Below are 19,264 nucleotides of genomic sequence, written 5' to 3'. Positions count from 1 at the left end.
TAGTTTATTTGGTGACACCATTATCCATCGGCCTTTGGTAACACTCGATTTCATTAACAGTGTTTTTAAAATATGGTATGCGAAACTATTAAGTGTATTGTCGGTTTTCTTCCTGTAAAACTGTGCTGGTGATAACCCATCGTTTTAAGAACCACGAGAAAAGGTCTGCTCCAAATCCAGGTATGTATACGTTAATGTTAGCGACAAGGTACGAGTTTGTGCTGCTAGCTTAGCTTAGCTGTAGCTAAAATGTTACTTGAGAGGCGTTAACTCGGCTAGCTATTCGTAGTTTGGACTTTCATGTTCCGCACATCGTTGTATCCTGTACATTTGTTGTCATTGCCCATCATTATCAGAATTCTCGGGGCAGTTTTACTCTTGCAATGTAGACTAGCATCTACTGTTCTTTGTGAGTGTCGACAGCTTCTTTATGCTAACGTTGTTGACATGGCATCATTTTAAAGCTGGCCATTAACAGTAAACAAGACAATCTAGCTAGTTGACAGTAACATCGTTTATCAGCAGAGATTCAGCTGAGTAACTAATGAGCGGAGTCCCTATGATGTTATACAGCAGAAGTGACTAATTGGCTTGCTTCTCATCTGTAATAACTTTGCAAAGAGCTCAGAATTGTTAGCTAACGTTAGCAAGCAAGCTAATGTCATTACAGTGGCTTGTTTCACGCTAAGCAAAGGTGGCTGGCTAATGTTAGCTTGACAGCAAAAGGTTGGTGTAACGTTATTGCTTGTATGTTGTGAACCAAAAGTTTGTTGACTAGCACTGGCTACAGGTTAACGGTAAAGTATTAATAATTCTGTGACAAATGTTGCTTTCAGTGAATATTGATTGTGTAATTAATTCCTTGTCGCCAGCAAGGTATGCTAAGCCCATGGATTGTGGCCAAATGTTACAACACACCATCAAAGTTATCCATGTAAACAACGGAAGTAACGTTAGCTAGCTAAGAAACTTGAGACGACGAATATGGTCAACAAGCTAACACAATTGTTTTTCAAAGTTATTTAAAGGATAACTTAGCGATTGTGTTGAGTTAGTGGTGTGAAAAGTTCGTTGTATTGTCTGGATAAAACCGGTCTCGGAAGAGGCCTGTTTGTGCTTTGCTTGTCGTCATTGAACACACTATTATTACGGTCTTAGTTAAACAATGTTGGTTATTAGTTGCATAGTATACGGGCAATCTCTCTTGAATACTGACACGACTGGCAACAATTTCCCGAGAGCGTGGACCTCGCCATTGTCTCCCGAGGGGAAATCTGTCCCTATCACGTCCAGTTCGTGTACTTTGACACACACGTGAATCCAAACGAGGTACCGAAACTGTAGCTACTTACCAGTCAAAAGGGCTTTCATGGTTTAGTGCCAGGGGTAAACTACATCAGATTTGTATTTAGGGAAAGCGGTCCTTCCTTAAATTACTCATGACTTCAGATATTTGTAGAGGATCATATTTGGCAATGGCAACTTCCCCTCTAATCCAGATGTCTTGCTTTTGTCAGCTGGTCTTGATTCATTCATTCTCAGAGCAATTTTATTTTCACTCAAGTTTTATGCATTGACAGATTTGATTTCATGTTTTGCATGGCACTGAAGATTGATTTCACATATTGTAACAGTCCTTTTTGTAAAGTAGCAATGAAATTTAACTTGTGGCTGTCTTATTGTTAGCTAGTATTGTGGTTGTGAGTATGCAGGTTGCTTTGAATGTACTAAGAGTGTCTTTTCCAGGTCAAAGGTAGCTGTAGACTGATAAGTTGTACAGAACATTGAGGGAGAAATTGTAACCTGCAAGGGTTACTTTAGGTCAAAGGTATTACGGTTCAAAAGACTGACTCATGCTTTCAAGGGAATGAACCGATCCAGTGCATGGTAGAATGATGAGTGAATCAACAGTGCAGATGAGTTTCCTGCTCTTAAAAGCTACAAGATAAAAGGTCACAGCATTTAGAGTTTCTCTTTTTTGCCTTGATGCAGCCTTATGGTTTCATGGTTTAGGATGGTGACATAAGCTGGACTTTAGCCCTTGGTCTGCCTGGCCGAAGTGTTGGGAATGGCCCGCGACAGATGCAACACATCTGATGCAGCTGTGGGACAGTTGTGACCAAGAGCAGCACAGCACCCCATGAACGCAGGCAATACCTGTTAATTAAAACCAGGCAGCACACAGGAACTGCTTGGGAACTGCAAATTGACCTGTGATGTCCTGGAGCCTTCTTAAAGCTAATTAGCTGCTTCTGCTGCACTTGCCATGGGAACAAAGAGACTTACGCTGGTTCCTGTAACTGATGCTAGACAACTTAAGAGAACCCTGTCACCATTAAGAAGTGTTTCTTCAATCTCTATGACAGCACATAGTTGGTGGTTCAGTGTTTATAACAAAAGTTTACCCAGAAGCCTTTGCTGCTATGACTCCCTATATGTGAACAGGAAACCTCACTGAGAGTAGAGATGTCGAACCATCAGACAGGTTGTGTTCAGCAAACAAGCTCACTAAAGAGGTGTTCAGTAGGCACAAACTGTATGTTCACCTCTTCAGTCAGTAGAAGAGGGATTCATTTTCACGGCATAAAGAGTAGGGTTTTCTATGTTAAGCTGCAGCGCTGTGTGAGGTGAAGCTGGCATGGAGGTGTATGTGTTGTTAAGCGAGAGTGTTTTGTAAGGAGGAGGGAGACACTCAAACAGGAAACAACTTGAGCTCCAGGCCCGTGGGGATTTCAAAGCCATGTGAATGACCGAAAGTAACCTCAGCTCTCTCTCTCTCACACACAAACTCTCCCTCCCTTTCTCATCCCCCCCACCCCATACATACAAAATCTCCCTCCTTCTCTCTCTGTCTCTCTCTCCCCCCCCCTCTCTCTCTGGCGCTCTCTCTCACACACATACAACCTCTCCCTCCCTCTTGTTCTTCTGCCCTCTTGCACCAACCTCTTTTTTTTTTTAGCCTCCCACAGGATTGTGTGGAAAGGTTTTCTACTTGTGGAGACAAATTGGAGGATTTCATTTTCCTGGGCCTCTCACTGTGAGACTGCCTGACCTGCAGTTGGACACCCACTGACTGCATCTGACAGCCAAAGCAGCGTGTGTTTTCCTGAGAGCCGAGGGCAAGATGGCCTACCAATAACAAGACATTACTTCAGGGGTAGGCCGTGACTTCATCTCTCTCTCTCTCTCTCGTATTTCTTCTTTCTGTCTCTCTATCTCTCTTGCCACATGTTTGGAGCTCGCATGAATATTTTCACATCTCTAAACAAAACTAACCCCCATGCTTTATTCAGTCATAAACTGGTGTGTTGAAGTGAGTGTATGGTCAGTGTCTGTTATGTTTGACTTGTAAACAGATGTATTGTGGAATGACACTTAGACCCTTACAGACTGGTTCTGTTTTATTTCATTTAGTTTTATGGTAGAAGCAGTGGTTATGGTTGCTATGTACATAAATGAGGCCATTGCTCCAATAAAAGGCAGATTGTTGAAACTCACTCTCACTGCCAAGGTTTATTGCACCTCTAACATAGCTAAACTGTCAACAGAGTGTAGCACCTCTAACCCAGTTGTCACAGATTTAGTGCACCTCTAACCCAGTTATCTACAGACCCAGCACATGGCTGTCTCCTATCCTATCCTTTGGCTATTCAAGATAACATACAGCACAAATAAATATTTTTAATACTTTGTTAATATTTGATGAACACACTTTGGAGAGTAGACACAGGACTAATAAGATGTCTGAGAGAAGCTGACTCTTCGAGTCCTTTGAGTACCAGTAATGGTAATGGCCAGTTTCGTGACAATTTTTTTTTTTGAATGTGGGGAAAATTACAAATGTCTTGAATTATTCTTGTTATGTGTCAGTGCATGTAGAATATTTCTATTGAAAGTGAGTCAAAGTATCATGGCTACTCTGATTACATTACATTTGAAAACAGTATGAACCTATGACATACCCTGGAATCTGTTGATGTGGGTGTGCACTCTATTTTATGATTCTTATTTGGGGATTCCACTGTTATTTCCAAAAGATATATTTAGAAAGGTGTTAAGATTTATCAGAAATGATAACAGGTTGCTACTGAAACACAATGTGTGGCAGTCATCTTTTAAAGGTCATTTTTAGTAATAGCCATAAAAATGAACAAGCTTTGCATTTTTGCATTTAAATTTGTTTTGGCTTTAAATGGGTGGATTGTTTGATGTGTGGTGTTGGAGTTCAGAGTGCAGCTTATGGTCAAGGGTGCAGTGAAGGAAGTCCACTTCCACAGTTAGCCAGCAGCAAATACAGGCAGAGATCACTTCAAATTAATGAATATTCAAATAATCAAATAAATCGATGCTCTCCTCTGCCGCTGTTGCAGGCGTGGAGTCTTCGTTATGACAAGCTGTTGTGCAGAAGATGTCCTCCCTTACTACGGCTGATATCACAGATGTTGGTCATGGTAAGAGACTGTCATGTTGTTTTTGTGAGCTGCTTTCAAATCTCAGCACTTGAACACGTTCCTAGTATTTAAATTGAAAATGTTTTTATTCTGTGCCTGGAGTTATTTAAAATACGCTTCGAATTATTCTTGTTAAAGGCATATCAGTGTGCCTCATCTTCATATGCTACACTATGGTATAATGTGCTGAACTAAAAGGGTGTTTTGAAATACATGACTAACTACAGCAGTCAGTCTCATGGGACCGTATAAAGTGATATATTTTTTTTACTTCAGTAGAGTATATTAGAGTTTGTCATTTACAGTCTGGACCAGGCAGGCTACACCAGGCTCGTAATTCGTATTCCGTTTAAGGAACGTATGCTGAAACTGGCTACGCTAGACGTGATGGTGCGTACATTTGAAAAAAGTAGACCAGTCTTCTAAAATAATTTTTACTCTCTGTAAATGGAGCTCTTCAGTTGTGTGCCTGGTGTAGTCTGCCTGGAAGCCTGGAACCCTAACGGTTCAGCCTGTGGTGATTATTGTGCCTTATCCACTGAGCTGTTAAACTACAGATGATGACGATGATGCGACAAATTATGAGAACTTATTTTGTAATCAAATACAGTTCATTTTGCTGTATACCTTCGTCACTTGGTTTCCGCTGTACTAATGTTATCAGCAAACCAATTTATTTGTGTCAAATTTTGCAATTTCACATAGGTTGGTCAGTAGCTTTTGTAGTAATGCATTTCAATGGCATACAGAAGTACCGGTATATGGAACTTTGTCAAGACAAACCTGAAAACAATGTACTGCCATGTAGATTCATAAGTTATTTTCACACAACCCTGACATTTATTCATTTAGCAGACACTTTTTTTAATAGAAGCGACTTACATATGTCTATTATATTACAAGGGCCACAGTCCCTGGAGCAACTTAGGGCCTTGCTCAAGGCCATAACGGTGGAAGCCGGGTATCGAACCCACAACTTTTCAGGCTACTGCATGCTAGCTCCACTACGCTACCACCGCCCCATTTAAAGGCATAAATTATTTTTAGGGTGGTTAAAAGCCGACATTAGAGAAATGCTGGATTCAGGGGCTTACAGCAGATGTGATTGTTTCTGCAGGGGACGGTAAGGTGTTTGATGGAGATGACAAACTGCAGCTTGACTGCCTGGGCGAGGAGAGCCTGTCCTCAGAAATAAAGCACGAGGTCCAGCTCGTATCCCTCGGCACCCAGGCTCCCTTCTCCGATGCTGCAGGGGAGCTGCCCGGCTCACTGGTCATGGAACCCGGTGACATCAAAGGCGACCCTGCAGCGGACCCGCCACCAGCTCACGCAGGTAAGAAGGAGTCACCTATAAGCTAGAGGGTGATCTCAGTAACCTGAACCAGCCGTACTGGTTTGACTGTGTACGTATGAGGGTTTGTGAAAGCAGAAAGTAGGCACTCACACACGCTTGGTGCCAAGAGGTCTGTCTTTTCACACTTAAGACGACACCCTTTTGTTTTGTGTTGACTTAGAAAAGTAGAAAAGGAAGGTAGGACGTTTCACATTGAGGAATTGCCAATGTTAGTAGTTAGATTATTCAAAGACAAACAGACAAATTTTATTATAATACGGCCATTAAAAAGGAAACAACAAACATGAAGCTTTTTGTAAGTCCCTCAGCGCTTAGTCATGTCAGGAGTCTACACATTCTGCAAGTGAAATTCAGTTTAAAGAGTGCTACTCCTCTATAGTCCCGGTAGTCTCAAATGATTGCTCAGCTAATTTCATTAACTGCTTTGACTTTTCATTTAGGAGTCATCTTTGAACCTGTTCTTCACTTCTGAATGTCCACATAATAGAATACATGGTTAAAGAATACAGAATAGAATATATGGTACAGTTTCAAATCTTTGGCAGTTTGTGTCCACTGTAGCTGAAAAAGCAGAGGTGGGAAAAGCCTTAATTTCTCTTGTTCCCTTCATAAACTAAACCATCCGATTTCCCACAGTAGTGCAGGCTGTGTTCTCAGCTTGAGAAGCGCAGACATTAGCAAAAACCAGATGGTTCACACAGTCCTAGAAGGGACTTTTTTTTTTTTTTTTTTTTTTTGCCTGAACCTGCTTTTTCCATCAGCGGAAGACAGCAAAGAGACAGGACTTCCTCTTTTTAAACACTGTCTGTCTCCGCAGAGGGTCAGCCGCTGAAGAGGAAGAAGGGCCCGGCGCCAAAGATGCTGGGCAACGAGGTGTGCAGCGTGTGTGGCGACAAGGCCTCGGGCTTCCACTACAACGTGCTGAGCTGCGAGGGCTGCAAGGGCTTTTTCCGCCGCAGTGTCATCAAGGGCGCGCAATACGCCTGCAAGAACAGCGGCCGCTGTGAGATGGACATGTACATGCGCCGCAAGTGCCAACAGTGCCGCCTGCGCAAGTGCCGCGAGGCGGGCATGCTCGAGCAGTGTGAGTGTACCCTGGAGAGATGCCCCCATATCCACGTTTACATGCACTACACATGCCTCTCATTTCTATGTAGCCAGCTCCAGTGTTCGCATAAGTACATTTGAAGAGTTTGGTTCCAAAATGCTATATCCTCCATTTTAATGAATTTTCATCAATATATTTTTTTACATTTTGTTTTCCAAGTAATTTCAGTGAAAGTAATTGGGTATTGTTGTTTGATGTATCTTTACTCAATCAAAACAACACAATTGCAATTTTATTGATATTACCTGAAATACACAATTAAATTACATGATTTTTTACTGTTTTTAAAAATGGTGTTATAGCGTTTTGGAACTCTTCATTTGCTAAGCTAGGATGTGAGTAGGGCTAGTATCAGTCTTTGCCTCTGTGGTTAGATAACTTAAGAGTGTGTGTACTGTGCTCATAGTCTAATCTTTGTAGTTGTTGGATATGCCCTATCGTGAGCAGTAGGAAGTGTAACGGAGACTGTGTGCGGCCCGCGTCTGGTGTGCAGGTGTTCTATCTGAGGAGCAGATCCGCGTGAAGAAGATGAAGAAGCAGCAGGAGGAGGAGACGGCGCGCACCTCCACGGTGGTCACGCCCAACCCCATCCCCGATGTGCCCCCGCTGGCGCCCGAACAGCAGGAGATGATCGAGAAGCTGGTGGCCATGCAGAAGCAGTGCAACAAGCGCTCCTTCCTGGAGCGGCCCAAAGTCACTGTGAGTTACTGACCACCACTGCACTTTGTTATACAGAACTGTCGACGTGAGATGGGCTCAAATCAGCTAATTAAATCAAAACACTGGCAATGGTTTGCTGAGCCTTTAGTCTCTCTGTCTTGGCAGGGCAATGGACTTTTCCATGATATTCAAAGTTTTTGAGATACACTCCATATGTCTGATCAGATCGCTCTGCCCCATTCACAGCCGTGGCCTCAGAGTCAGGACCCTCTGAACCGAGAGGTCCGGCAGCAGCGCTTTGCCCACTTCACCGAGCTGGCCATCATGTCCGTGCAGGAGATAGTGGACTTTGCTAAGCAGCTGCCAGGCTTCCTGGAGCTGACCCGGGAGGACCAAATCGCCTTGCTGAAGACTTCCACCATTGAGGTTAGCAATCATCTTTCCAAGCGGTCAGTTGCTTCAGCTGTATCAAGTGACCAGTGCGAATGTACATCTCTTTCACTGATGTTCACAAGAAATATCTTAGCATAGCCAGATTGTGTGGGTTCTTTTGCCTCAGGTCTGTACTTCTGTCTACTGGCTAGTGGCTATAACCAGATGCATTTCATCTGATGTTTCACTGGGATTAAATAGCGATGTGGAAGTGCTATGCAGAGGGGAGCTGTTGTCAGAGCAAATTTAAACAGTATGTGAAGGAGTTATCGTCTCTGTAACCCATTTTGTATCCAGTAGAATAGCACCAGACCACAGTAATGAAGGTGAATGCAGTCTGGTTGTGGCAGGCTCATATGTTTTGGCCAATCACCAGCTCTGAGATGCGTTTTCATGTTTTGCAGATCATGCTGCTAGAAACGTCACGGCGATACGACCCCGCCCTGGAGAGCATCACCTTCCTAAAGGATTTCAGCTACAACAAGGACGACTTTGCCAAAGCAGGTCAGGAAAATGAGAATACAAGGTTCAAAACCAAAGCAAAATGTGGTACTTAATTTTCTTGCTGATGGAAATAGGGCTGCAACTAACAATTATATTCATGGTCACTTAATCTGTCCATTATTATGTCAATGAATTGATCAGTTGATAGATCCATTAAATCAGTTTTTCCTAAAGCCCACAATTATCTCCTCAAGGTATCGTATTGTATTATATTGGTATTTGTTAGGTATTGTATTGTATTTGTACTTGAAGGTTTTGAAAAAGTAAAACATCTTCTCTGCAGGTCTACAGTTTGAGTTCATCAACCCCATTTTTGAGTTTTCAAAGGGGATGAATGATCTCCATCTGGATGAAGCTGAATATGCCCTACTCATTGCTATCAACATCTTCTCTGCAGGTTAGCCAGCAGCTGCAATTCTGTTGAATGCCACACTTACCTGTGTTGAGTATCCTCTGTATGTATACGCATAACGCACAACTCACTCATAACTACTTAAAGACTTGTACAGAAACCTTCTTTTTTTATTCCTTAGACCGGCCCAATGTGCAGGACCACGATTTAGTGGAGAGGCTCCAACAGCCGTATGTAGACTTGCTGCATTCATACATCAGGATTAAGAGACCAGCGGTAAGTGTGTGGGTTGCCACCTCCTGGTGGTTTCTCTGCATTGCCTCAGGAGGGTTCCAGAACATCTGCAGTCTAGTAGTCATGTTGAAGAGCTTACACCATCATTTTAACCTCTCACTATTACACAAGGCTGTGAATTCCAGCATTGGTTGGTTTTACCTGGATGGTTGTGTATTTGCGTTCTAATAGCCATAGACATCCTCTGTGGCAATGAAATGCAAGCTACATTGATTATGCTATTTTGTATTATTTTAAAAGCATATTGTGTGTTTTTAAAGGCCAATTTATAGACCAGGCAACAAGTGTCGCTCTACAAAATATGATGTAAAAGCGACACGACCTCTGTCTGCTGGGGTGTCATAGAGCTTGTTGTGTACTAAAAACATTTGAAACCGTGCAGACGTTGTCACATACTCTGATTGTGGCAGTGGTAGCCTAGTGGCTAATGAGCTAGGTTAGCATGCAGTAGCCTGAAAAAGTTGTCAGTTCAATACCCGGCTTCCACCGTCGTGCCCTTGAGCAAGGCACTTAACTAGGCACTTACCTAAGTTGGTCCGGGGACTATGGCCCTTGTAATATAATTGAGATATGTAAGTCGCTTTGGATAAAAGCCTCTGCTAAATGAATAAATGTAAATTTAAATGTAAATGATTGGATATCAACTCAGTGTTCTACTGGAGTTTGAGTTCTATTGTGTATTGCCGTGGCCAGTTCTATTATGTATTGCCAGGGTCACAGTGTATGTCTATTTACTTTTGTTTCTCCGTGACCTGTAACGTTAATAATGTCCTAGTTGTTATAGAAACTAGCAGACATTCTATTTGACAAATTTGCGCTGGACCATGAAAGCCTGCAGCTTCACGACATCTGTTGGCAGCAATTCATTTTTGTCAAGCGACACCTGTCGCCTGGACTGTAAATTGGCCTTATGTGGCAGTATGTTTTGATTACTTATCTGTGCTTTCAACATGTGTGGTATGGTATTGTGACTGCGGAGGCTTTCATCTGTGTACCTCCTCCCTCCTCTTTCCTCTCGTGTGTAGGACCACCTGATGTTTCCGCGCATGCTGATGAAGCTGGTCAGTCTGCGGACTCTCAGCAGCGTCCACTCAGAGCAAGTGTTTGCCCTGCGCCTCCAGGACAAGAAACTGCCGCCACTGCTCTCCGAGATCTGGGACGTTCACGAATGACCGGTGGTGGTCACTAACACTTGGTCTAAGAGTGGGGCTCCCGTAAGACTGAACTCTGAGTGTGGAGAGTGGGCACCCATGCTAAAGGTGTCTCCTGGGCCACTGCTGACTACTCGATTATCAATATAGGTTGAAGGAGCTGGTTTTGTACCATCTTTCTTTTTTTCTTCTTCTTCTTCTTCTTCTTCTTCTTCTTTATTATTATTATTATTATTGCCCCTTTGTGTTCAGGACGGAGACATATCCCACAGATGGATCTTTCCTTTGTGTGGTTGAAATATGGGATCGCAAGTGTCACAGGGAGACCCTGACCTGTTTTGAAACTCGTCTCCGGAATGTGAATGGCCCAGTCCACTGAGGGGAAACCTGGGATTGTGGTGGTGCCAGATGTTTTTTGAGCTTGACTTGACTCCCCAAGGTTAGCGACTGTTAATGATATGTACACAGTTGTTTTTGTGTGCTTTTTATTCCCCATTTTAATTGTCAAAAGAAGCTTCAAGCAGGTCTTGTCAGTGGTTTCCCTGTTCCAAACCACAGCATGGGTATGATGTCTCTACGTGAATTCTAGTGGTTCTGGCTCCATGTTCTAATGGGGTTCTAAACTGGCCAGCTGTCGGGTTCCCTACACGTTAGATTGTAGGTGAGACTTCCAACAGTGTCAGTCATGGCCCTGTTTTTACTACTTACAAAAGGAACTCGCGGTGCTATGCCACTGTTGAGAAAAAAAGAAGAAAAAAAAGAACCATATATGGATTTGAGGAGTAGGGCGATTTAGATGTTTATTTCAACTTGTTTCCTGCATGGTTCTTCATGCATATACAATACAATCCATTAGTCTTCGTTTGTGAAAAACACAATACAATCAATATTGCACAACTACTTATGCATTGGTCTGGGTTACTGAATGATTATACACACACAAGCTTCTCAAAGCCCAGGAGCTACTGTAAGCCTTGAAGTGGTGATCCCATCATCAGACTGACTCGCAACAGCTCACTGGAGCATAGACAGCAGGAGAGAATATTTGGCAGAGACGTATTTTAATCAATGTTTACATAACCAACCACCTCTTTGTCTCCATCCAGTGTAAGCGTTCATTTGATCAGGAGTGTCCTAAGTTAGGTACTTCTCTAGCGTGGCAATTATTTTGCAAATTGATTTGCTTGAGAATCAGTGATTAACCATCATGTCTACACAGTCTACTCTACACAGTCAGGACAGTAGGTTCGGGTATGTGTGTGTGTCTCTGGTGTCCGGCATCATCCATAATTTGACTTATTAATATCCTGATATTAACAACATAGCACAACAACTAATCAACGATTCTGGTGAATTATGATGGCTATAAATTGCTTTGCTAACTGCAAAAAATAGCAGAACATTTTCTTAAAGAAATGCTATTGTTCCGGATTACGTCTTGCCATAGTTGGTGGTAATAAACATCGAGTCAAATAATAAGTATATTTATTACTGTATAATGGAGCAAAGTGTTGTGGGGTCACACTGGTGAGCCATAGTAAATGTGAGTTTGTACATAGCCTTAGTTCTCAAAGAATGAGAATAATGTACTAATCGCAGCCGGAGTATAATTCAGATCTCCGCTAAACTGGGAATCAGCTGACTTTACATCCCAGCGTCATCATCTTAGCTCTCCTAGTCCTCAGAGTAATCGAATCTTGGGCATTTTTACAGTACAGTGTGTGGGAACGAGAGGCATTTATTCACAAATTGCTCTGTGTCAATTTTTGTTTTTGTTTTCTTGTGTTTGCAACATGCTTCTGCTTCTTGCATCTTCTCTTATCCCTGATTAAAAGCTGTTGTGATCTAGAAAGTAGTAATTACAGATACTTGTCTTCTGGTGTTGCCTGTCCCTCGCTCTAAACAACTGGAAGAGAAGATCTGTATCGGTTGTTAACATCTCTGAACAGTGTTTCAGGTGACTGAAGAGCTCATTGGTCAGATTGATCATTTAAAAATAACAGTGAATGCTACTCTTCTTGAACTACATTTGCCTTTGGCTTGGTTGGTTGAACAGATGCTCTTATTTGGTGTGACGCAGTGGGTGGTGTTGGTTGAAGAACCAATAAATTCAAAATTCTGAATGCTGACAAACAGATTTTTACCTCTATACTCAGTCGCTACATGGACATTTCAGAACAGACTGACTCACCTACAGCACACTCAGACAGATTGGCACGGATGTCAATGGCAACATAGTGATGAGGGATTGAGCAATCAGTGGGAGGTTATCCTGTCCTCATGTCAGGAACACAACAGTTCAAAACTCTGATCTGACCTCACATAACCTCCACAGCAAGGGACTTTGAGGTCATTCCTATCATAAACTTTCCTTATAGGTAGACTGACTGCAGTGACTTTCTTATGGACAGTAAGGTTGCCCTTAAGGTCGTCAGGAGTGTTTTGCTGTTGTACATGGTTATCAAATCAGATTCTAAGAGGCTCTATTATGATTTAGTTTCTGTTCATTTACCCACAGTCATTCACTGCACACTTAACCAAAGGTGCAGACCGTACAGGACAGTCCTATCATGTCAGTAGTTGCAAGCATCAACCCGTGTCCTTATTATAGGAGTCTGCAGGTACAGATCTCTCTTTCCTTAAAACCTCACTAATTAAACATTTTTATTTTCAAGGATCTCTAATCATTTTAGCCATGGGTTAATTGTGTGGCAATCTACACCATTTTTGTGCTTAAATATCAGGTCACAGGAGACCTAAGATCTGCAGTGCAAAACCCAGTAACCCCAATGTCACATTCAACATTGTTTGGTCTAAATGTAACTTTTTTTTTTTTTATTGAAATGTTATTTTTATCTCAAGTTCTGTACTGTACTAATCCACTTATACCGCAGTCATTTTGTCATATTTGACTAATGATTCAAATCCAGGTTGATGGCGGTCCTTTTTTGCACAGCCAAAAGAAAAGAAAAAAAATCTTAGAATTGTGATCAAAATAATGTTTCCAGTATCCAATTGTGATCCTCCTCATTCTGAATTGATATGTTGTTGCTTAACATGGAAATTTAATTTTCATTTGCTAATAGTTAATAAAATGTTGATTGTAATGATTTATCATCTATTTATACACCCTGCTGTGTAGAGCCTCTATTCTAATGCATTTAACTCTCATGGTCTGGCATCAAACGATGTGGGCATAGAGATGCAAATTTGTGTTAACGCCTTAAGTCCTTGGATACACTGCTTTATATGTATAAATTAAAAGGCGAAAAAATATATATTGTTCTGCCAGAGTATATATTTGTTTGTTTAAACGCTGAAAGACGTAGGAGACTAAGTACATCTATTATTCTTTTTACAGAAATATACTGGATTGAAATGTGAAACTAATAAACGTGTTTGTCTTTTTATTACAAAACACATTAGGCACACCCAGTTTTCAACTTTCAACTAAAACAGTGGAACCATTTTATTTAATTTAGTTTAAATAGACAAGGATTTCATTCAATTTAAAAAAAAAAAAACATTCTTAAAGTTCCACATCTATTGGCCATAGCCGGTTCACTCATTTGAAAATCCCACTTGTTTGTGGAAACTTTAAGTCCTTCCCCCACGTTACCAATATTTTGCTATCTAAAGTGGTGCTTCTTGTGTTCAAGGAACTAACTTAACCTGACAGCACTGAACAGTTTCACTTTGATATGAGAAAATGACCAGAACACTATGAGGTGGGGATTAGTGCCCTAACTTGATGTTTGACGATTAAACAGACATCTAGTTTTTACATAGGCTACCAAAGTCCATGGTCAAAATTGTTCTGTGAGTTTAGCTGAATAGTCAGTCTAGATGGAGTTAGAGGCCCCTCCTCCAACCATATAAATGACTTGAATATCGACAAATTAATAAGGTCTGGACTTGGTTTGGTTTGATGTTATTATAATGCACTCTCTGTAAATACACTTTGTAAATACACTACATAGCAGGCCTTATCTCAATTAAAGTTTGCCTGGGACACTTTTAGGAAAATATGACTGATCAAGCAAAACATTTTTTTTTTATTTAGGCACTGTGGTCAGGAGATGCCATTTATCATCACATATTGTGGTCTTTTTGAATAATAATGAAAGTCACCCAAATTTCCCTGATCAAAAGTCTGAACCCTTGAATGAATGTTTGGCCTGTTAATATATGGTTGACATACCCAAGTTTAAATGGCTATGGACCCTTTCAAGAGAGTTCCATTATCAGCATCATAGTTGGCCCCACAAGACTTCCTTTTTAACATTCCATATGTTATCTTAATGCAGAGGAAGTAGATTGGGGCCCAAATAGAACGTTCAAGCATTGTTTTTGTTTACCTTGAAAGGGTCTATTAAGGGTACGCTTTAACACCTATGCCATGTTTGATTGTAATTAGAGCCTGTGTAAATAGTCAATGAGATTTGTAGCTCTTTCACTCAGGAAAGCAAAACTGAACTATAAATAAGCAAAAGGATATAAAAAGATGTCCAAAGATTTTAAAATGTAGGTCAGTAGTGTTCAAGGTCTGATAAAGAAGAAGTGTGGTTAATTTGATACCAAGCCACAAACAGGCAGACCAACAAAAAAAAATGATCCTGGGATGCAAAAAAACCCTCAAGCTACTTCAGCTGAAATACAGGCTTCACTACAAGAAAGTGGTGTGCCTGTTTCCAGGTCCACAATAAGGAGGCACTTGAACTTGAAAGCCAGAAAAATAGCCATTACTGCCACAAAACGGCATGCCAAATATATGCCAAACAGCATGTAGACCGGGCCTCCGAACTTCTGGTCACAACCATAAACACTTTGTTTGGAGGAGTCAGCAAGACTTGACAAAAAGTGCACCATCCCTGTGAAGTGGAGGTGCATCGCTGATGTTTAGTGTGTGTGTAAGCTACAAAGACAGGGCATTTTGTCAACATGATGTCAAGATAAATGCAGCATTTTATCAGAAAGTATTGGAGGACAATTTGCACTGATCAGCCTGAAAGTTGCGCGTGGGATGCATTTGTACTTTCCAACATGACCATGATCCGAAGCACAAGGCCAAGACAACCCTTCAGCAGAAATAAGTCAGAGTTATGGAGTGGCCATCAGTCTCCTGACCTCAATATCATTGAGCCACTTTGGAAAGAACTCTGCAGTTCATGAAGGACAACCCACAAATGTACAGGACCTGGAAGCTATTTGTCAAGAACAATGGGCATCTCCACCACCTGAGAAAATAAAGGAACTCATTCACAACTGTCACAGACAAGCCATCAGTGATGCTTTGACAATACACAGTATTAAGAACTAGTCTGTAAACTTTTAAACCGGGATTATTTTCTTTATTGCTATGTTTTGTTTAATGACAACTATTCTGTGATGTCTTGTGGTTTCTCATTAAAATAAAACTAATGTGGTTTGCCTAATCACTTGGTTTGATGGAATAATTAACTAGGCTACCTATCTAACATTCAAATAGGCGAGTTCCTGCCTTGAAGTCAGATGACAGCGTCCTACACATTCAAAGGGGAATGTGTGACTATGGAGGGCGCTGCTCGCAATATTAAAATATAGCCTACTGTAGCCTACAAACTGGTAAATGGAGCCTACAAACAGCACGATCCTTACTGGTGACTTTTGTCAGACCAAGAAACCATCAGCACATATGAAATTAATTTGGGTATATCTGCAAGCGTGCCTACTGTCATATAATAAAAGAGCCAAATCAATCTGTCGTTCACGTGTGTGCGCATCCTTTTAAACGTGAAGGCGTGCCTTTAAGGGGATGGGACACAACCCTGCTCAATGAATCGTACATTCTGCCCCCTTCAGCTGTAATGCGGAACTCCGTCCGTGCGCTCACAGAGGGTTTGGGATGGAAACGAATGTTGTTGTCAGCCGTCAAATGCGACATTAGTGGTAAAGAAGACGGCAACGAGCGGATGTTATTGGGTGTCACCCTATGTGTAGATTGTATTTCACTGTGAAATGAAAATGTCACTGATAATGTCAAAAGAGAAGATCTAATTTCTGCCAATTGCCTTCCTCTTTACCTGCGGGGGTCAACGGAGTAGCTTGGTAATAGTGCTAGCTTGTCAGAGGAGAGAGCCTGCCAAACAGCTTGCATCTTGAGGTAAGGATATTCTCATTTTTAAAACTGCATTATCTATTGGACCTGTATACCTACTATACATTTTTGTATAAGTAGTAACATTGTTAACATCAGCAGACTGGATAGCTAGCTAACGTGACTTGATACCTTGCTGTGAAATGGCTTGCTTGGATAGCTTATATTACAATGACAAAATTAGCTAGTCGCGTGAAGGATATCATGCTACTGTCATTGTAAGGAACTTAAACAGTAAAGGACAGATGGCTATGTAAAGTGTGTGATCTTGTTTACGAATAACTTGACACGCCTAGCATCCTAGCTAATGTCACAGACGGTGCAAATGCTGTCAGGCAGGCAAGCTAGGCTAATGGCTGCTTTGCGCTGGCCACTGCGAGTTAGCTTGGTCGGATAATCTTTAGCTTGTAAACTAAGCTATGCTGCTCGGTGTAGCCTACGCAAGAAGGACCATTTGCAACCATCACCTCCTACCACCATCACCATCATTACTATTACAGCATGCACTGTCACGTCTCGTATCATCGTTGAGGCAGTGCATGGATCTGTCAACCAAAAGCAGTTATGCAGGGCTAGTTATGTGAGTCCTCTGCTCTGGCACAGTTAAACGATTTTAATAAGTCAGACTCATGTAGACATCGTTTTATTTGCTAGCAAGCTACATCTCTGACACTAATGTCCTTGTGCCTATTTGCTGTCTATCCTACGTGAGGCAAGGGCACCCAACCAGCTCCCAGTTGCACAGCCTTGTGTCCCATAGGCACGTTATGACCTGAAGCTGTCATTTGCTGTCAGCAGTCTCCTGTCTTCGATTTTTGCTATGAAATGTCATTTGATCAATACACTCAGATTATGTGGAAACATAACACGACGAAGTTGCATTTATGATAGGATCAGGGCATCCTTACAGGTTAATCGTGTACGTATTTGTTCCATGATAGATCTATTTGAAAAGCATCATGTAACAGCTGCTCTTGAAGTCGTTTAACGTTCAAATCGTAATTGATCATTTCTAGACTACAGATGTGGGGTTTGACCTGCTGTATATTGGTCATGGATCACAAGCTTATGTAGGCTATATTTCAAAACACGCTCAGCTTGGTACAAAAATAATTATGCCAAAGTAAAAATAGATGATGGCTGGTGTTTGTGGTTGTTTTGCTGAGAATCCCTATGAGCACCGTTTCAGCGTGCTGTGTCATTGTGAGGTCAAAGCTGATAGTTGTGTTGGAGAGGGCTCCTTAGCCCTGCTGCCCCATCCCGTTGGCAACACCTCCCCCTTTAATTTCAGTCATGCTTTTCTCTCGGCCTCTTCCTTTGATGACACAGACCCTTTGAAACACTGTATGAATTCTCATCCAGACCGTTTGGAATATTCAGAGGTCCGCTTGCTAAGTGACATCCATATTTGATGTGCTTTGAATAATTCACGGGAAGGCCTTGGTCGGTAATTTAGACGGTCTGGTCATTTACTGACCGCTTGTCTTTAATGCCACAAGGACCAGTGGACCGAAAAGACAAGGGTTGCTATTAGAAATGTTGGAACCCTATAAAGAACGCAGTAATATTGTAACTCCCAATGATGGTAATGTTGGCTAGTGTGTGTTCTATACAGGCTCCAGTCAATGTAAGGCCCTGGGGAGTCAGTGCCCTTGGTCACAGCTCTAGTGCCTGCTTTCTAAGTGAAATGTGGGATATAGAGATATTGAGTTGCCTGGCCAGTTTCCAGAAGAGGAAACTGAATAAAAAAATTGTTTTAAAAGATCTGTATCTCATCAGTCAGATCGGAATGCAATCAGAAGACACATTCTCAGTCTCCCATGCAGCCTAAGTGGAAATTACTGGGGCAGTCGAGATGTCTGAAGCAAAGATTGTAGCGCATCGTGACTGGTTTAGTGGTGAGCTTGGCAAGAGGTGCTAGCCAGCTCAGCAGTAGGCTGCCTGTGTCTCTGAATGGCGTCTGGTTGTACTTGTCTTGATGAAAATGCTAGCAATTTTTTTGTATATTTTTGGTCTTTTGCCTTTATCCAGATAGGACAGTGAAGAGTGAACGTGACAAGAAGGGAGTGGGAGAAAGAGAGATAGGGTGGGATTGGAAAATGATCATGGGTTGGATTCTAAGTCTTGTCCTTGTGTGCACTTGGACCCAAATGTGACACGGATGGACGCAGCAGCCACAGGTCCCCCTGCTGACACATGTCTGAATAGCTTCTTGATTGTGCTGGCCATAGTTCAGTGTGTAGCAATGGCATAAGCCTATAAGCCTATTTACTATTATGTTATAGCAGTGTGTGTGTGTGTGTGTGTGTGTGTGTGTGTGTGTGGACCCTGAAGCTGCCAGCCTGGCCTGCCAGGACTAGCCTAACCCTCTCTAATAAGGATCATAATGGCAGCACCTGCGGGCCAGTTAGATGAAGGCCACTGGTTGAGACAGGGCTCCACTCATTGAGTCTGTCACACACACACACACACACACACACACACACACACACACACACACATACATACACACATACACATGCTGCCTTGAACCAGAGATCCCAGGTTTAGGGCCAGTCTCTGCCTCTGCCTCACCATCTGCTCTGATCAGGCACCGCAGTGGCCAGCTGTTGAATAGGTGCCAAGAAGCATTTGTAAAGGGCGTTGAGAGAGAGAGATCAAAACATAGGCCTGCCTAGCTGGTCTGAATGTTGGTTTGCCAGCTTTTGGAGCTATCGTTTCACACAATCTTACATTTTAAATGGATATTACTCAGGCTGCCTGCCATTTGCCAGTGGAGAATAAGAGTAGTTCATCTTCCCATGGATGCTGTGGGCTTGTAA

The 19,264-nt window shown here is 42.0% G+C and overlaps 2 protein-coding genes across 3 annotated transcripts in view; both read left to right on the top strand.

Moving 5' to 3' along the window:
* The first annotated feature begins 6 nt into the window (after positions 1 to 6).
* Positions 7 to 13,696, top strand: nr1h3 (nuclear receptor subfamily 1, group H, member 3). 2 transcript variants are annotated; one of them, XM_048262856.1, is made up of 11 exons: positions 7 to 180; positions 2,960 to 3,157; positions 4,371 to 4,451; positions 5,569 to 5,784; positions 6,623 to 6,889; positions 7,407 to 7,612; positions 7,820 to 7,999; positions 8,410 to 8,509; positions 8,793 to 8,906; positions 9,043 to 9,137; positions 10,181 to 13,696. In XM_048262856.1, exons 3-11 carry the CDS (start codon positions 4,409 to 4,411, stop codon positions 10,325 to 10,327), a joined length of 1,368 nt encoding a protein of 455 aa, XP_048118813.1. In that variant the 5' UTR covers positions 7 to 180; positions 2,960 to 3,157; positions 4,371 to 4,408; the 3' UTR covers positions 10,328 to 13,696. The 2 variants fall into 2 exon arrangements, with proteins under 2 accessions (XP_048118813.1, XP_048118814.1); XM_048262857.1 differs by lacking the exon at positions 7 to 180 and adding an exon at positions 209 to 726.
* A 2,457-nt stretch (positions 13,697 to 16,153) lies between these two features.
* madd (MAP-kinase activating death domain) overlaps positions 16,154 to 19,264 on the top strand; it is a 58,135-nt gene continuing 55,024 nt past the window's right edge. The window contains 1 exon segment of the mRNA XM_048263042.1: positions 16,154 to 16,448. The gene's annotated coding sequence lies outside the window, so the exon portion shown is untranslated.

The sequence above is a fragment of the Alosa alosa genome, chromosome 14 (assembly GCF_017589495.1).
Source record: "Alosa alosa isolate M-15738 ecotype Scorff River chromosome 14, AALO_Geno_1.1, whole genome shotgun sequence".
NCBI classification, from domain to species: Eukaryota; Metazoa; Chordata; class Actinopteri; order Clupeiformes; family Clupeidae; genus Alosa; species Alosa alosa.
The sequence above is the reverse complement of the archived record's forward strand: the minus strand, read 5'-3'. Positions and strand labels throughout refer to the sequence as shown.